This window comes from Sebastes fasciatus, chromosome 10 (genome assembly GCF_043250625.1).
Source record: "Sebastes fasciatus isolate fSebFas1 chromosome 10, fSebFas1.pri, whole genome shotgun sequence".
In the NCBI taxonomy this organism is placed as follows: Eukaryota; Metazoa; Chordata; class Actinopteri; order Perciformes; family Sebastidae; genus Sebastes; species Sebastes fasciatus.
Window position 1 is genome coordinate 14,859,663 of NC_133804.1, and position 17,927 is coordinate 14,877,589.

General features: G+C 42.8%; 2 protein-coding genes across 7 annotated transcripts in view; one reads left to right on the forward strand and one right to left on the reverse strand.

Moving 5' to 3' along the window:
• Positions 1-334: 334 nt before the first annotated feature.
• fgf16 (fibroblast growth factor 16) lies at positions 335-8,041 on the forward strand. 2 transcript variants are annotated; one of them, XM_074648388.1, is made up of 3 exons: positions 335-1,427; positions 4,309-4,412; positions 6,552-8,041. In XM_074648388.1, exons 1-3 carry the CDS (start codon positions 1,133-1,135, stop codon positions 6,795-6,797), a joined length of 645 nt encoding a protein of 214 aa, XP_074504489.1. In that variant the 5' UTR covers positions 335-1,132; the 3' UTR covers positions 6,798-8,041. The 2 variants fall into 2 exon arrangements, with proteins under 2 accessions (XP_074504489.1, XP_074504490.1); XM_074648389.1 differs by having other exon boundaries at positions 6,555-8,041.
• A 2,308-nt stretch (positions 8,042-10,349) lies between these two features.
• Positions 10,350-17,927, reverse strand: part of atrx (ATRX chromatin remodeler) — a 41,816-nt gene continuing 34,238 nt past the window's right edge. For 4 of the 5 annotated variants that reach the window (XM_074648392.1, XM_074648393.1, XM_074648394.1 and 1 more), the window contains 4 exons: positions 14,177-14,293; positions 12,613-12,708; positions 12,310-12,438; positions 10,350-11,962 (listed from right to left, as the gene is read on the reverse strand). In XM_074648392.1, the coding sequence (XP_074504493.1) occupies positions 11,744-11,962; positions 12,310-12,438; positions 12,613-12,708; positions 14,177-14,293 (561 nt within the window). In that variant the 3' untranslated portion in view covers positions 10,350-11,743. Of the gene's footprint in view, positions 11,963-12,309; positions 12,439-12,612; positions 12,709-14,176; positions 14,294-15,882; positions 16,008-17,927 lie in introns of those variants that run through there. The other variant, XM_074648395.1, reaches the window with a different exon arrangement.

Below are 17,927 nucleotides of genomic sequence, written 5' to 3' on the forward strand. Positions count from 1 at the left end.
AATACTTCCTCCACCAAATATACACCTGTATTTTTCTTTATTTTCACAGTATATGGTGTTTTCTCTGTTTCATCTACCAAGCAAAATAACTTTTGTGGAGCTTATTTGGAACTTTTGCACAAAATCCAGTGGGGAGAAATCAACATTTTTGGAAGAAAATATCATCTAAAAGAGCCTCTGATGACTCCAAAAGTTCATACAGTCTCTTGCAGCAGTCAGGTTTGATACTACACGTCATCAGCATTGGGATTTTCCTTTTTTTTTTCTCCCTTCCTTTGCCAGTAGTACAAGTGGTTAAGCTGCTGGTTTGCTGGAGCACATTGCAAACGTTGTGCAGAGGGGCGAGGAAGCACCTGCTTCCAACAAGGAGGTGGAGAAAATGCTCTCATGAAAAGCGTCCAGTGGTTGGCACTGACACTTGGTTGGATTGCTCTGAGATTATGCACAGGTTATTTTGATAATCTTGTGTATTCGTCTGATGCTTTGTGGTTTTCCTTTTTCTTTTTTGTTTTGTTTCCAGGAGAGGTCTATATGGTGTGACCAAAAAACAGTTAATTATGGATTGCCTTTGTGGTGGAGTGGTTGTTACAGTTTATGATAGCTTTTCAGCTGTGTGTGTTTGAACAATGATGATCCTCGCTTCTGCATCTGTGTCGCATTTTAATGCACCACCAGAAACTGTTGCCAGAGTTTTTCCTGCTGCAGGATGGAAGATATGCTTTTATCAAACAGGAGTTCAGGAGCGATGAGAAGAAGAGACTTCTGGACTTGGATTGCTTTGGTCGGAAGATAGATACGGCTTTCTAAAGAGAGAGCACTAAACGCATAGACTTATCATCATCAGTGGTAAAAGTTGGACTGTGAAAGTGCACATTGAAGTGAGGAAACTGATGCGCGTAAAAGAAAAGGATGCCAGCCAGGCGTGGCTTGTGTTTGAATATCCAATGTGAGAATGCGTGGGGAGTATGTATATAATAGAGTCTTTTCCATCTTGATAAACAGAGATATCAAACTGATGATTATAGCAAAGGACGATCAATAAGCTGAAAGGACTGCTGCTGCATGGTTTTTGGAGGAGCGCCTGGGTATAAACGCTTTGGACTTGTGCAAACTTTTAAAAACATTTTTTTAAATGCCTTCGCTTAATTTGACAGCTGTGCACACCATGGGAGAGGTCGGGAGTTTTCTGGGGACACTGGACTTGGATTTACAAACTTTTCCTAATGTGCCCATACCGGAGGCTCCGGTGGGTTTGACTGAGCGTCTGGGTCAGATTGAAGGGAGGCTGCAGAGGGGGTCTCCGACGGACTTCGGGCACCTGAAGGGGATCCTGAGGCGGAGGCAGCTCTACTGCAGGACCGGCTTCCAGCTGGAGATATTACCCAATGGGACGGTGCATGGGACGAGGCAGGACCACAGCAGATTTGGTGAGGCGAAAATCTTTAACATTTAATTTTTTTTTTTTTTTTAAAATGCATTTTTAACAGCCAAATCCTGGCCTCATGTCTAGTTTTTCATGTAATGTTTTTTTTTTTTTTTTTTTTTGTGATCAGTTTTTTATTGGTATTTAAGCATGATTATAGATAGATAGATATTAACTTTATTGATCCTGAGGGAAATTCAAGTTTCCATCATCACAGTTCCATAGTGAAAAACATGTTAGTAAAAAGATCACAGCATGGCTTTTTCTATGGTGTTTCCTCAAAGTGAAAAAAAAAAATTTGAAATACATTTTTAACAACCAAATCCTGGTTTATTCAGCGACAAAACCTACAGGTACTCATGTCTAGTCATTTCAATCTATTGATCCTGAGGGAGATTCAAGTTTCCAGCATCACAGTTCCATAGTGCAAAACATTTGCACTATCTCTTTTTTTATTGTATTGTCTTTTTTAGCACCTATGGGATTGTCACAATCTAATTTCGTTGTACTACACAATGACAATAAAGGGCTTGAATCTTGAATCTATCTATCTAATATTGCTACATTATGTTGAGAAACTTTAACTGCCCAACTATGCTTTAAGAAAACATAGAAAATGTTCAGTTCAGTTCAGACAACTTTATTTATCCCCAAGGGGGGAAATTCATTTGTAGCATTCCCAGTCCATACATCCATACATACAACAGACAACCAATAATTAGTTAAGTCAAAGGAAACATATTTAAGGCACGGGGAAGTTGGAGGGACAAGTTACAATAAGAACCATATAAATAGGATTATAGCAATAAAAGCCCAAAAATAAGAAACTATACAGATAGATAGATAGATAGATAGATAGATAGATAGATAGATAGATGGTAACTTTATTGATCCCGAGGGAAATTCAAGTTTCCAGCATCACAGTTCCATAGTGCAAAAACATGTTAGTAAAAAGGCAGTAAAAAAGTTAGTAGTGCAAAGTACAAAGTACAAAAATATATACCAGATATAAAAATACAAGGAGATGAAGAAAACTGTTAAAAGTAAATATAGGGTAACAGATGTGATACACGACTATTAAAACGTGCAGAAGGTGTGTGTATAGGGTGGGGTTACAAATTGATAGATCACCAATAGAGTAAAAGAATATAATCACAAATCACAATCACAAATGTTACTAATCAATACAAAATTGGCAAGCAGCTACAGAAAAAGAAAAGAAAATAAACAAACAAACAGGAAGAAGAAAAATAACAACAAACAACAACAAAAAATTATTTAAATAAAAACTTCTGCTATAACTTCTTTTGACTCAATTTTTCCACTTTTTTTTTTTAGAAATAAAACAATAAACGGGGCAATAACTTCCATAAAATATACAAAGGTTTAAATTCCCAGAGTGATCAACACCCTGTTTACTCAAGTAACAGTCAGCATTATCAGCACTAACATACACAATTAATGTTAGGTATAGGTCTAAATGAAAAGTGGTAAAAGCCTCCAGGTAATCTGGATGAAAGCAATTGTCAATAATCCAAAATGTAATTAAAGTTTTCTATAATATATATATAATACTATCACATTTCACTCCAAACCTGTTTGAAGTGAGTTTAATTAAGAGGCTTTTTTCCAGCTGCACATCATCTCCAGTGAATACCCATCCGTGCGTCACCGTCACCTGGCACACAGGAGCCACACACTCACACACACCTTTGCGCGTGGGGGACAGGTGTCTCCCTCCTCTAAGCAGCGCGTGCCCAAGCAACAGCTTGCTTGCACACGCGCTCGCTCTGAAGATGTGGTACCATTATAATGTAAATGGAGTGAGGTGCGGCTCGAGGGGAGAACGATAAACAACATGAGGTCAGAGGTCAGATACGCACATGTCTCAGGCCTCATATCCATGCAGTCATCTCGCAGGTGCACGCTGCTGCAGGAAAAGAGCCCAAATAGCCCTCAAAATTAAAGCATGACCCACTGCGGAATTCAAGGGAAGGTTTTTAATGTTGAGAATTGAGCCAAAACAAGCCGGTTTACAGGGGATGGGTGGTCCGCGTGTTTGTCTCTGGCTTCACTTATAGTTTTTCAAATGCAAGGTCTTTGTCAGAGCTGCAAGAAAACGACATGGCTTTGATTAGAGGGGATATGAAACACACTCTTCACCCCGCAAAAAAAAAATTAGAGGGATCTTCTCTGTCATCCTCTGGCATCAGATGAGGTCTTGGAGAGATGGGGACCAGGTGGCTGTAAAGCTGGATCCTCTCTGCCAGTCAGAGCAGCCAGCTGGATCCTCTCTGACTAACCTCTGCATCACAACAAGCCAATAGCTTTTTAATTCTACCGGTTGTTTCAATGCCTTTGAAGTGCCTTTACTGTAACTTCCAGTGAGTCAGCAGCCCAACAAACTACTTACCCACATCTCAGCTTCATAAAAGTCACTTCTGGGTCTGTATTAGTAGCCACTGGGAAGTCCCGAAGACAGGATGCACACTTTTATAGACACCACAAACCTTTTGATTCAATGAGTGATGTATGTTCTTTAGACCAGACTTTAAAGAGCAAGCTGGGAAATCAAATAAATCTGGTGCATCCGGTCCCATACAAGTGTATTTTTGTGCTGTAATTAATGACAAAATAAGTTATGTAGTGGCCTTATTGTAGAACGGAGATGCAAGGAAGTTTTTTCTTTGAACATATAGTGACGAAAAACGCCTCATTGTGGCTAAAATAAAGCTCCCAAAAGCAGTTACCTGATGCCTATTTTGACTGGTCTGCTGTCACATATAACTGGAGGCCACTTGTTGCTGTTTGTGGGCTTTTCCTGACTGTTTTTTTTTGTGCATTGTGTGTGTGTGTGTGTGTGTGTGTGCATTGTTTGACCTCAGGTATCCTGGAGTTCATCAGTCTGGCAGTGAGTCTGGTCAGCATCAGAGGGGTGGACGCTGGACTCTACCTCGGCATGAATGAGAAAGGAGAGCTCTTTGGGTCGGTGAGTCAAAAAGAAAAAACACCCTCCTCCTTTCATTTTACAACCCCGCCCTCGCCATGCAGCCCGGGGTCTCATTCACAACAAGTCTGGCACTCGACACACGTGACTTGTTTTACAGAATGCACCATTTTCCAGACACTTTTTACAATATACGTCAGAGCTGAGCTATCAAAAAAAAGCTTTTCAGGAGCAATCTGAGTTTGTTATCAAGGTTCCCGTATGTGGCAGATGGGAAAACCACAGTGAGACAAAACAAGTATGTTTCTTTTACAGAGTCTCACACTCTCTGTCACATACTTCCCTCTCCTGCTACTTTCCTTCAGTATTGGGACCAGGTATTGCACATTTCCCCACTGTGGGACCAATCAAAGGAATATCTTATCTAATAAATGAATAAAGACAATATAGCTCCAAGGAATAATGACCAAAAAAACAACACTGGCAGTAGTAAAGAAAAAGAAAGAGAGTTACTATACTTGTTTTCCATGTGAGGCGATTCAAGGAAAAGCAGGTTTATTCTGAGAGCAAAGCAACAACCTCTTCATTTAGTTTTGAGATATATGCAGAAATATTTACATATTTTCCCAAAGTGGACACAGGAATGTTTGGAGTCACTTTGGATGTGCGCTGTGGGTGACTTTCGGTGAAGATTACCCCTTCTGTGCACAGCTGGACTGCAGTGTTAAATATAGAATAAATAGCTTGTGCTTTTCCACACACAGGATCTGGAGAACATTTAGGTTTGTTTCATCCTCTCTCATATGTTGGTATCTGGAGACAGATATAGAGAGAGGAAAGGGAACACATAAAGACAATGAAGGGGTTACCTGGATCAGGTGTCCCAGGGCATTACCTGAGGGCCTCTCATGGCCCAGAATCCCCCTGGCTCTGAACAGAGGCTACTTTTAAGCACAGCCATTATGTTGAAAGTGCAGATATTGTTACTGCGTGCTATCAGAGTCTGGCATCCTGGAGCTTTGACCCTGGGGGGGCAGGGGGGTGATGGTGGGAGGCGGTGATTTGTGGGGGGTGTGGGGGTAATTGCACACCTGACTGAGTCACCTGACTGATAGAGGGAGCGATGTAGACACGTCTGTCTGGAGCTGAGAGGCCAGGAGGTGGAAGGGGGGAGGTGGAACAGGTAGAAGGGTGCTTCCGTCCCACAACCGCCAGACCTTGACGAGCTTTTGATCCGATGAAGTTTGTCTGCGTGTGTGTGTGTGTGTGTGTGTATTAGGATGGAGCTGGCCCAGTCATGTGCTCCTCAGGGCTGTGTTTACAGACAACAGCTTCACCACATAGCCGCAGCCAAGCAGAGCCTGACAGCCAATCAACAAAATTGCTGCTGGAATAAAAAGCGAGACTCTTATACAAACACTTGCTAAACCTGCAACAGACACTGACTGAACATTGATCTTGCTGTATAGAGAAGCCACATCCCACTAGTCAAAAAAAAGGGAAAGGAGTGTCGAGGAGGGAGAGGCGGGAGAAAGTGACACCCACGAAAAAGGCTTCGCATTCGGCCTTTTGGCCTTCGGTCCTCGACGATACCGCGGACTCAACCGGGGTTTTCAACCCTCTTGCTGCATGGCTGACTGGTCTTGGCAGGAGAGCAGCTCCAGCCCTGATGTCTCGTATTCTTCTCACACACTCACTCAGCCAGCACACTCTCACCTGCTGAACCCGCAGCCATCGCTCATGCTGCGCTGTCAGTGGAGACCGTGGCTTTGAGAGCTTCTCTGTGTGTGTGTGTAACAAAGTGAGAGAGGGAAGATTGTACTCCTGTTCTTGTTGCATCACAGGGAGGGAAATCATTCTATGTGCTCAACGAGAGGTTAACAGGTCTGAGGAATAAGCGCAGGGTGTAAAGTGGAAAGCGGCTCGTAATGACTTCCCCTCTTTTGTCATAATGAGCACCTGCCTTAATGAGTTTCTACTGGTTCATTCCAGCTTTCAAGTGCAGGTTCCCAATAGGTAGTGAAATACACAAAGTAGCACATCAGGAAGAGAGGTATCTGCATACAAAGTGGCGTCATCCATCTCAATCTCAAACTGCATTTTTATGTCTGTTTATCTGTTGCAAATGTTCTCTCTCAGTGGCGTGTGAGCTGGGTCTTTATGTTGTTTTCTCTTCCGCAGAAGAAGCTGACAGCAGAATGTGTGCTCAGGGAGCAGTTTGAGGAGAACTGGTACAACACCTACGCTTCAACTCTGTACAAGCACACGGACACGGGACGCTTCTACTACGTGGCGTTGAACAAAGACGGCTCGCCCAGGGAGGGCAACAGGACTAAAAAACACCAGAAGCTCACCCACTTCTTACCCAGGCCGGTGGAGATCGAAAAGATCCCCCAGGCGTACAGGGACCTATTCCAGTACAGGTGACCAGTGCTTACACTCGGAGAACTGGTTACATTTGGAGGAAGAGAGATAAAAGAAGAGGAGAGAGGGGGTGTTGTGGATGTTTTGGACCTGGTACAGAACTGTTTACCCTCAGCTCCCCCTGAGGTCACTGTGTTTGCGCCTGGGCCCACCGCCAAGCACTGACATAAACATTTGTGCGTGTTCCTGGATGTCGGCGGGGAAGTTATCTGATAAAACCACTGCATGGACATGGACATGGACGGAGGATGACTGCCCAGCTGTGGGGGTGATCAAATCAGGTGCCATGTTTTCTCAATAACCACTTTTTGGAGGTAAATGCGTAGATACTGAAGCGACATGCGACGACAAATGGTTCTGAGTAGCACTAAGCTGATGGGGGGTGGGGAGGGAATGAATAACTATGAGAACACAGAGAAGAGACTCCAAATGACGGGAAGCACTGCAAGACGTCACATTGTGCATTTGGTATGCACTATACACATTTAAATGTAAGAAAAAGGCACATTCCACACACAGATAGAGAGGAGAAGAAGAAGCTACGTGCTCCATGGATGTTAAGTGACAGGTCGGGATAGTCAGGTACTAAAGAAGAAGAATGTCTGCGAGGCAGAGAACGAACTGTTACGAGGCGAACTGGAGTTTTATTAAGTTGTCTTCAAAATCAAAGATGAAAGAGGGTCATAAAATCTCTAAGATGAATGTGTGATAGATGAAAGAGCACTTACTGCACATCCCCAGTCCCAGCTGTAGGCTCACTCTGTCTCCCGTGTAATCATCAGAGTCTAATGATCTCATTCGTCACATTTAAATAAAACATCAAGCAGCGTCTTGTAGGAATTGTATGCAAAACAAGCGATTAAGCTCGGGACATAAGCACTTCTCTGACTGTGGTTGTAAAGAATCGTGATGGGCTTTTGTTTTAAAGGATGGCGACTTGTAATGTTCAGAGTGTCGGGAACATTACTAAAAATGCAAGCAGCTGAGGTGTACATATGGGTGATCCTATTTATGAGATGTACGATATATTTATTTTCTACATATAAAGTATAAATATAAATCTATATATTTATTTATTGCAAAGACTTTATTTTGTAATGAACTTGAAGTTATCTGGACTGTAGATTCTACTGAAATTACACACAAAAAAAACAACAAACTGCAATGACAATAAAATTGTCCTGCTATCGAGAATTCATTGTGAGAGACTATTTTTGCTTGGATGAAAAAAAATCTGATGTACCAATTAAAACCAGATATAGAATCTATGTGAATGTTGCATTTCTTTCCTTTTATTTTCAGCCATGCTAGCAGGATGACTCCGTCAGTCTGACTTTGGTCAACACTGAAATATTTCAACAACTGTGGGATGGATTGCCTTAAACTTTTGTACATTCATGATCCCCAGAGGACGAATCTTAACAACGTAATTGGTGACCCCCTGACTTTTCCTCCAGCGCCACCGTGAGGTTGGCATTTGTAGTTTACACCCGATAATGAACAGACCCCTCTTGGCAACATGAAAAAGTAGTTTCCCTTTATCAAAAATGATTTAGGCTTTACTGATGTAAGAGAAGCTGTATCTGTACTGATGTAAGACCATTATTATGCCGCAGATGCATCATTATTAAAGGGACAGTTTGGGTATTTTGAAGTGGGGTTGTATGAGGTTCTTATCCAATAGTAGGTGTGTTACCTACTTAGGGAGTAGTAGTGCTGTGGCTGGGGACGCCAGAAAAACATGTTTTAGCCATCTAAAAGAAAGGTTCACCTAAAAAAATCAATATCCATTTCAAGTTATGCTATATTTAGAATATTTTCACCGCTTTATCTTGCCGTCAGAGAGCCCTTTCTGACGTGGAACTGAACTGAAAGTGCAACTTATCTATGCTCTCTCTAAAGCCAGCAGGCTCAGAGGACAAAAACAGTAATGATACGTTTCACTTTCAGTTCAGCTTGTCTTCGAAAAATATTCTGAATATAGCGTACACTTAAATGGATACAAATTTTTTGTAGGTGAGCCTTTCTGGTAGGTGGCTAAATTAAGTTTTTCTGCCATCCCCAACCACAACAGTGTATTGCTTTGCTCTTGTGTCGGTACTCCAGTCTGTTTCTCCAAGCTGGATGTACTCCGACCGTCACCTACTCTAAGTAATACACCTACTATGGATAAGTTCCTCATATAACCCCACTTCAAAACACACAAACTATCCCTTTAAAATACCTCCTATGTAATTTCTGCATGGCATTTTGTCCTGCTGTCCCAAAAGATGGAGGTAAAAAGATCCAGCATCGTTTTGTTCCCAGAGGAGAACACGATACAATCCCATGCCAATTTGCCCTTATAAACCCTTTACCAAGTAATGTGCACAGGCCCTCTCTGTCTCCATAAGGTCTTAGTCAGCCTACATCCACCGTACAAAATCAGATTCCTTATGCAACTGGATCCCGGCTCCTAATTGGCTTTACACATCAGCATGGATTTAGAGCAGTGATTGGTTGTTGGTTGCAGGGGCCTCACAGACTCCACCACGGTGTGTAGTCTGCAGCCTTTTCAATGGACAGAAGCAGCTGCCTGCTGCACCGAGAACCAGCAGGGATGTGCCGCAAACCTGGAGTGGTGGTAATCTGGGGCTGAGAGGGGATGGGATCAACATTTCAACATCTGCAATAGTTGTAATGTTTCTCCACTGGCAGATATCTGTAAGCTGTGAGAGCAAGCTCCCCTGGGGGGGAGGGAATGGAAAAGTCAAAGACATGCAGGGGAAAACCCTGGCAGACTGAGAAATGAAAACAATACCAGGAGAGGGAAAAATAGATGAAAGATTGAAGGGAGGAGAGAGTGGGACAAAAGGCACTTAGTGCTGTTGGTGGGTGTGAAATACAGGGACACTACGTCAGGATGCATCAGCTCTCCGCTCTACATTTTTGGAAAAATACTTTGCTTTCTTGCCGAGAATTAGGATGAGAAGATCGATACCACTCTCTCTGTACGGTAAACATGAAGCTGGAGCCAGGAGACGGTTAGGTTAGCTTAGCATAAAGACCGGAAGCAGGGGGAAACGATTCACCTGGCTCTGCTCGGAGATAAAATAAATCTGTCCATGCTACGTAGTTAGTCCTCCAGAGAGTGCTGAAACTTTAATTTTACTGTCCGAATTTCCTGCTCAATATATCTTGGTTCTTTAATAGTCAAATTTCTGGAACTCGTATCAAAAACATGTATTTTTGTGTCCATGTTCTGTCGGCCTAGAGGTTTGACACACCGACCATAAACTAAACGATCAAGTCAAGTGCGGTACCTTTGCTAAACATCACTCCACAGCTCTCTCCACTCATTACTTCTTATTTTCATCCAACTGTTTAATAAATGGCATTAAAAAAGCACCAAAAAATAATTGCCAATATTTTGTTATCAGATTTTTTTTAGACGCTCAAATATCAATAGTGGTATAAGCCTCACAAATCCACCATCAGTCAGGCTTCAGATACATTTTCATGCAGGTGTATAAAAAAGTTTCAGTATTTCAAAAACAAATGACTCAAACACAGGAGTTGCTCATCCTTTTGGTCACTTTATTAAATGTTATATTAAATACTTATCAAGATAATAGCAGATCAAATTCATGGCAAATAATGTCGGTGTATTTGCTAACACAAGAACATTCTTAGAGGAGGGCAAAAGTTTCTCTACATTTATGAAATACACCTTGTGCAAACACAGGAGCCAACTAGGGACAACATCTCTTTGTGAGAAATGTACATATTCCTCTTGATTAACAGCTACACCAGTTTTAAGCATTTAGAAGCAAAAAAAATGTGCCAAAGTAGAATACAGATAGTCCTGGGGGCCTGCCTGGTGAGACTAGTGTCCAGAAGGCTTTTTCTCACGAAGCAGAAGACACAAATCAGCCAGATACGTAATAAGATTTCCTTCTTTACTCTTTTATAACAAAATCCACCGTGAAACACAGAATCCAAACTTTGACGGAAAAGTAAAGGGAAAAGTTTTGGGCCCTGTGATATCTGGCTGAACTGGTTGTGCTTCGTGAGACCCAGTCGCTCACCCGAGCTGGGGGATCAACACAAGTGGAACATAAACAATGAACAGGACGCACAGTGCTATGCTAGACAACACGTGACAATGAGGATGATGTTACAAAAAGGTCGTAGGAACCGGCAGGCAGTTTTTGAACAACACAAGCATTCCATTACCATGTTCAGTGACAACTAATGTAAACACTTAAAAGCATAATAGAAAAGATTCTCAACAAATCTCAGTACTTTACAGAGCTTTTTTTTAGGAAATGAATATAAGGCCATTTTTTTCTGTTTTTGTTGACTTATCAATTGCTTCCATCTCCCAAAAAGAGCAGGACTTTCGCAGCACCATCAGCGGTCTGCTTTGCTAGATATTGGTGAAGGAATCTACTGGGGCTAATAATCATGTAGAGCTTTACATTAGAGAGTCCTGTCACCGACGACACTGGTCCCACTCAGGTTTACCTAGGCATTTAAAACAGTATAAAAAACTGAGTTTAAATTATATGGAAACCCTCTTTTAAGAGAAAAACAATACAATGCTTTAAAGCATTGGGGGTAAAATTTGTTTGTTTTTAAATGCATGAAAAATGAAGATACAGAACTTGAATAACATTAAGGCGGTATATACATGTTTTTTTCTCCTGTTTCAGTCATTTATACATTTTATACTCCACCTTCTCTCAGTGTACTACAGAATAAAGAACTGAGAGTCTATCCCACTTGAGGCCCCAGTGGACAGCAGCCTAGTCTCAAAACTACTCCACCCTCTGCTTGGTGCACCAGATTGCGTTGAGCTCTGAGCGGTGGTGTCACAGTGTGTTTGTAACAGAGAAACTGGGCCTCGCTTGGACTGGCCCACTGGGAGCCGGCTAGCTGAGTGGGGGGTGAGGAAGAGTCCCTCTGACCTACAGGCCCTTGGAGGGCCCAGGATTCTTGCCCTGGTGGGAGCCGATGCCGTGGAGCTGCTGGTAAAGCCCCACAAGGTCCATCTGGCTGAGCCCGGCGCCTCCCATCATGCCGTTCTGCATGGCCAGCTGGTTCAGGTAGCTGGCCTGGTTAGCCAGAGCCAGCTGCTGCTCCTGCACCTTTCTGTTGGTGATCAGCTTCTGCACGTACATCATCAGCTGGACACAGACATAGAGGGACAGTTAAAATAATGACAAAAATACTAAGATAATTAAATAAGTAGCAGCTGAACAACCAAGACCTCACATGTCCAAAGTGCATGTGAAGATAACAGGCAAGGAAATGAAAGAAACGTTTACACACCAACTGCAAAAACCCAGTAATATTAACATGGTCATTAACAAGTTTTCTCCCCAGTCCCCGATTATATATCTGAACTAGTTAAGTGTACATATGACGCTACAGCTCGAAACACCACAGCTTGATGTAAGAGGGTCAAGTATAGTGGTATCTCAGAGATGTAGTCAAGGTTAATAACAGCTTGTTTCCAGAGAGCAGTTCTTACCGTCTGCTGCCTGGTGAGAACGTCCCTGTACACGGCTTCCCTGCGCTTGATCTCCAGCTCAACACTGGCCTGTCGTCCCAGAGCCATGGACTGGACCTGACTCTCTGTAAGTGCTGGGTTCTCCTTCCACTGTGGGGAGAGGACAGCTCACACATGTTAACCTCAACCACCATCAACCATGCATCATTGTTGCAGACCAGTGACAGAAATGTGGCATCAATTAAAAGCACTTTTTTGTACAAATAAAGATTCATCTCTAAGAAAAGTTATGAAGTTTATCTTAAGGCAGATTTAGTCACTCACCACTCTGCCGATGATATCTTCCAATGACTCCCGAACCAAAGTCTTCAATGCATTTGTTGCTTCAATGACTTTCTGTCGTCCCTGGTTTATAAGGTCCTGAACACAAGAAAGAAGACAGGTGAGCTTTTCTCATTTCCACCATAACTGTGGGTATTAATTGTCAAATATTTACTAGGGGTCGACCGATTATGAGCCTGACCAATTATCAGCTGCAATACTCTGAAGAATTGTTTGTTTATTTAAGATCTGATTGACAATAAAATACATTTTAAAAGTGTGCTACTTTGATGCAGCTGCCTCGGTCTCACTCAATATCCCGCCCACAGTACTATCTGATTGGTTACATGTCACGAGTGATAGCCTATCACAGGGTTCCTACAGTTTAATGAAAGTTAAGACATTTAATGCCACTCCAAATACCTGGAGTCTGTTGGCGGGTTGACTTGGCATATAGCATATTGCGCTGGGGACAGCTTTTCAACTAGAAGTGTTCGGAACGGCCGCACAATAAAAGTCAGAGTGTTCCGAAAAAACATGCAGGGTGCAGCGCTTTTTCTCTAGATAACCGCATATGCTCTCTGTTGTTGCTGGCGCTCGAAAAAACCCGCTATATGGACAATCAGCCTCACTCTGCATGCGGGATTCTACAGCATTGATTCACATCGTGTCGAGTTTGAAACCTTGTCCTGCACAAAATACACTATGCCTCCTATACAATGCCTGATACCAGTTTCAGCCATGCTGCAAAATCTTGGTTGATAGCTGATAAAATATGAGTGTTGTTGGCCCTGCTATCCTGCTCTGCATGACGTTAATGAGAGACTAAGAAATTCTGTAAATTAAAAAAAAATGAGATGTTGCCAATTATTTTGAGATTTATATTATATACGTATATTTTCTGTATTATTCAGTCTCACCGCACACAGCAATGCCTATAAGCAGCAAAAAAGGCTGTAATTGATCAACTCTGCCCTACGCCAAATGGCAGACAGACAAAGCCAGCAACTAGCTGGTGGAGAAACATTTTCACAGGAGTTGGTGAAGACCAAAACAAAGCTAAAAAGGAGTGTAAATATCAGTTACATTTATCAGGTGGCAAGAAACAATTCCAAATAAATACTACTCACACTGTGTGTGGTGGATGTGAATGTTAATATGGTAGTAGCTTTAGCTCCCATCAGTTTGTTTGATGATTTTTTAAGCTCCAAAATCTTAAATCTCAATTTTACACGATGCATCACTCAGTGAGGTATTGAATCATAATTTCTCACATTTCTTACAAGACTTGAAGGCAGCATGCAGTATTTTTACACTCATTTGATGTCTTGTTGGGCCGTTGTCCTCTCCGTCATTCAGACGTGCCACCATATATAAATAGCTGCTGCCCCAGACATGGAGCATTACGAACTGTTGGGCGGAGGAGCGGGGCAGAGCTGGGAACGTCGGCTACTAGACTGTTGTCACAATTAGCAGTGGGGTCTGAGGAATGTGGGGCGCCATGCCGTGGGGGAAGGAGAGGGAGGGGTGCGAGGCAGGAGAGGGGCATGTGGAGCTCATTACTTACCTCCAGCTGCTGGTTGGTCATGGAGGCCAAAGCTGCCATGTTGAAGGAGAAGTAGTTGGAGCCACCCATGTCCATCTGGGGGTAGGCGTTCTGGTAGTTGGACCTCATGAACACACCCTGAGAGAGAAGAACAGGATTAGTACACGTCAACTGGGCAAGTGTTAAGAGCCACCAAAGGCATGATGGGAGAGACTGTATACCATCACTGTCAGAGTCGACAGCTCACTTCGGCCGTCAACTTCATTCACACAGTGACTCGTCCAGCTCTTCATTTCAAGTTCAGTCATTAATGTTGACAACAAAGGCTTTCAACTCTTCACACATATAACTTGTTTCACTCTGCGAGAGTAAAATGTTTCCTGGAAACGGCCTGTTCCTGTTGTATTAAACACGTGTGTGTGTGAGAAGTGATCTGAAGTAAACAGTCTTGTCCCAGTAAAGGCCAGCAGGATGCCGATGTTTGTGCGTAATTGAGCCTCTGCTGCAGATGGTTTCTCTGTGCCCTGTAATCTGGCCATCCGGTATGTAGGTAGGTGTGTGTGTGTGTGTGTGTGTGTGTGTGTGTTGGGGGCCAGTGGGGGATCATTGGACCTGGTCAGAGACAGGTGTGCAGGCTAAACGGTACAAAACAACCACAAAACCACAACACACACGAATGCGCTCTCACACACACACACATTCTTCACTTTTAGGTTTGCTATTTACAAGTAGCCACTCTTAGACTTCAGCTGCGTTCTCAGATGCTCTGCAGACTTCATTCATCTTCATTCATCTTCACACATACACAAAATCTCGACTTGACTTAATTTCCCAAACCAAAAATTGATGACATGAGCCTCTCTAAGCTCTGTACCGAGCTGAAGTCCCAGTGAGGACGAGGGCTCCTGGGTTCAGTTTAGTTTTGGGCGCCTGATCATGTTCTCACAGTTTTTCCCATTTCCTGAGTTGCAAATCTGATATTCATACACATAGCTTTTCCTGGCCACCGCCGGCCAACCCTTAAGTTGTGAAGACATTAGCAGAGGCCGGGTTACGTTCCAGTTGTTTCTCCTACAAAGCTCAGAGTATACAACGTGACACTGAACAGCCTATTGTGGAAGTGACTACTTGTGCATCTTTAGTGCATGACAAATTGCAGTAGGGTGACCGGAGGTCCTGAAACATTTGTGACAGTCCTTCTAGCAGTTGTCATGGAAATTACACTAAACCCGTTTTGATTATTTATAGCCTAAGAAAACATTAATACTGATCGTTGTTTTGCCCACAGACGGGCATCGTTGTGTCCGTAGACTACATGAATAATTTGGTCTGTTGTAAATTTGTTTTAGCTGTGTACAGTAGTGTCGCAAATTGATAAACTACACTTATCTAGTGTCAGCCTCCTCCTGGTTACTGTATAGGTCTACAAAGCTTTTTCTACCTGTGACTGGCTGACCATCTTGACCTCTAACCATTTTCAAAGCCTCCTGCCAAAGAGGCAGAGATTCTCTGTGGTCCTGTATCATCTTTGCTCCCGCTGCACTTTCTGTAGTTTGGAACATTTGCTTTTCCTGTAATAACATATGTAGGTGTTTTGAGTTAAAACGTGCTTCTTTGTTTCCTTTCAAGATCAATTCTTTTATTGTTGGGGAATGGTTGTATCGAAGACAATAGCCACACCATTGAAGTCCTCCTATCCTGTTAAAGGCCCTGACACACCAAGCCGACGTTTGGCCATCAGACAGTTTGGGGATGTCGCCGAGCGTCCGTCGACCTCGTTTTTTTTCGGTGTGTCCAGCACCCTCTAGTCTGCCCGTGTCGGTGAGAGAAATCACTCTGATTCGCTGTCCAGCTTAAACGAATCAGTGCACGAGAACAGAAACAGAAGTGAGGAAAGCAAGCCAACGAGTAAAGTCAAGAGGACAAACACTGAAGACTCTTCTAATTTTTCATCTTCATCTCATCTGATCATTCCAATATACGGATATTTTCACAGCAACATGAACATCTAGAATGAAGCTAAGTGGTGAGTGAGAGTGGTGTAAAAATGGTCGGCAGATGCTGCTTAGTTTCATGTGCGTATCATAACGGCTTGTATATCCACCATCCTCGGTTCTCTTTTTGAATAATGAATACAGACTACCACCACCTGCTGTTGTGGAGAGTTAATTCCTCTCACACAGGCGCAGAACGAGTTCAAATGTGTTCAAATGCAACTTGTCGGCCAAGACGAAAACAACATGAGGCAACGCAAAAGTCTGCCGCATCGCTGCTAGTTCTTTGATGTCAGCTTGGTGTATCTGGGCCTTAAGGCTGCATCTTTGTTTAGTACAGATCCCCGCAAAAAAAGGCTGCAATCTTCCTCCAGATGCTCTCACCTAGGTCGCTGAATGTCTGAAAGTGTTCTGGAGACCCTGCAGAAGAGCCATGCCATCAATGACGTACGCAGATGGTTCCTCTGAATTCGGTATTCAGAGTTTGTTGTTTCTGAGAAGGTTGCAAAAGAGCTTTCATGGTTCCTGATGGGCTTCTGAACTCTTCTCATCAGTGTCAGAAAGGTATTTCATGTTATCCACTATGCTGTGGTTACTGACATCAGCCATCTTGTGAGGGGGACCCAGAAAATGAAAACACTGTGAAACTTTCATAGACATGAAAAAGTAATTTGTGACCAGCAAACAAGATCGCATGGATTCAAATGTGCTCTTCCAAAGTCATCTTGCTGTTTCCAAGCAGAGGGAGATGCTCATGAACTTGCTGCTGTCGCTCTGTCTCTGTGTAATGATGATGGAAGCCTCAGGAAAACAACAAAGGCTGACTTTGCTAAGAAAATTGAGACTGTAGTTGAGGAAATACAGCAACTACTGAATTCAGAGGAACTACATGAATCTGCGTACATCATTGATGGCATGGTTCTTCTGCAGGGTCTCCACAACACAGACTTTCAGACATTCAATGACCTAGAACAGTGGTTCTCAAAGTTTTTTCACCAAGTACCACCTCAGAAAATATTTGGCTCTCCAAGTACCACCATTATGACCGATGTTAAAATACAGTAGCGTAGGCCTACCCTATTCAGCAATGCACAGTTCACGCAGGAGGCAAATCTATTCCTAATAAGAATATTACTTATTGTTGACTTTTGTCAAAGGGGTAGCACTAGAACTGGTACTTAAACTCTTCCACACAACTCTCATACTACGCAAGGGGCCGCCTCTCACACTAGGCGAGCTCGCGTACCACTGGTGGTACGCGAGGGTGTAGTTACCTTTAACAAGTAGTTACCTTAAACAAATATTGCGATTTTAACAAATACTGCGATTTGAAAATTGCAGTAGGCCATATCGATGCAATTTTGATAATCGTGCAGCACTACTCCATCTGTGAGGACAAAAGAGAACAGGAGTCCATGCTTCGCTTATTGTACTTATGTGTTTGTAGTACTGTATTTCCTCAACGCATCAATATATTCACATTCACATGTAGAGGAACCCCCTGGCCATTATCACATCAAATTTGGGATCAATCAGAGCTAGCATTATGAAATTACATGAGCTTTGGTGTACCATCTCCCATTCGGCCTGGCTTCATTTTGCGCCTTTTCTATTTATGGGTTATGTCACAATATCTGTCAATTTAACCATTTTTGCAGTAAAATATTTTTATACAAGAATCCATTTCATATATGGGAGACCTAGGAGAATATGAAAATCATTGTTGTGCTTTGTTCTACCTCCGGTAGGGGTATCTCAATTTTGGGTGTCTTCCCACA

Bases quoted from the DNA above. Each gene is read 5' to 3' on its own strand.
- fgf16 (XM_074648388.1), top strand. From the start codon at position 1,133: ATGCCTTCGCTTAATTTGACAGCTGTGCACACCATGGGAGAGGTCGGG. The intron at 1,428-4,308 runs GTGAGGCGAAAA...GTTTGACCTCAG, and splicing joins GCAGGACCACAGCAGATTTG to GTATCCTGGAGTTCATCAGT. The intron at 4,413-6,551 runs GTGAGTCAAAAA...TCTCTTCCGCAG, and splicing joins AAGGAGAGCTCTTTGGGTCG to AAGAAGCTGACAGCAGAATG.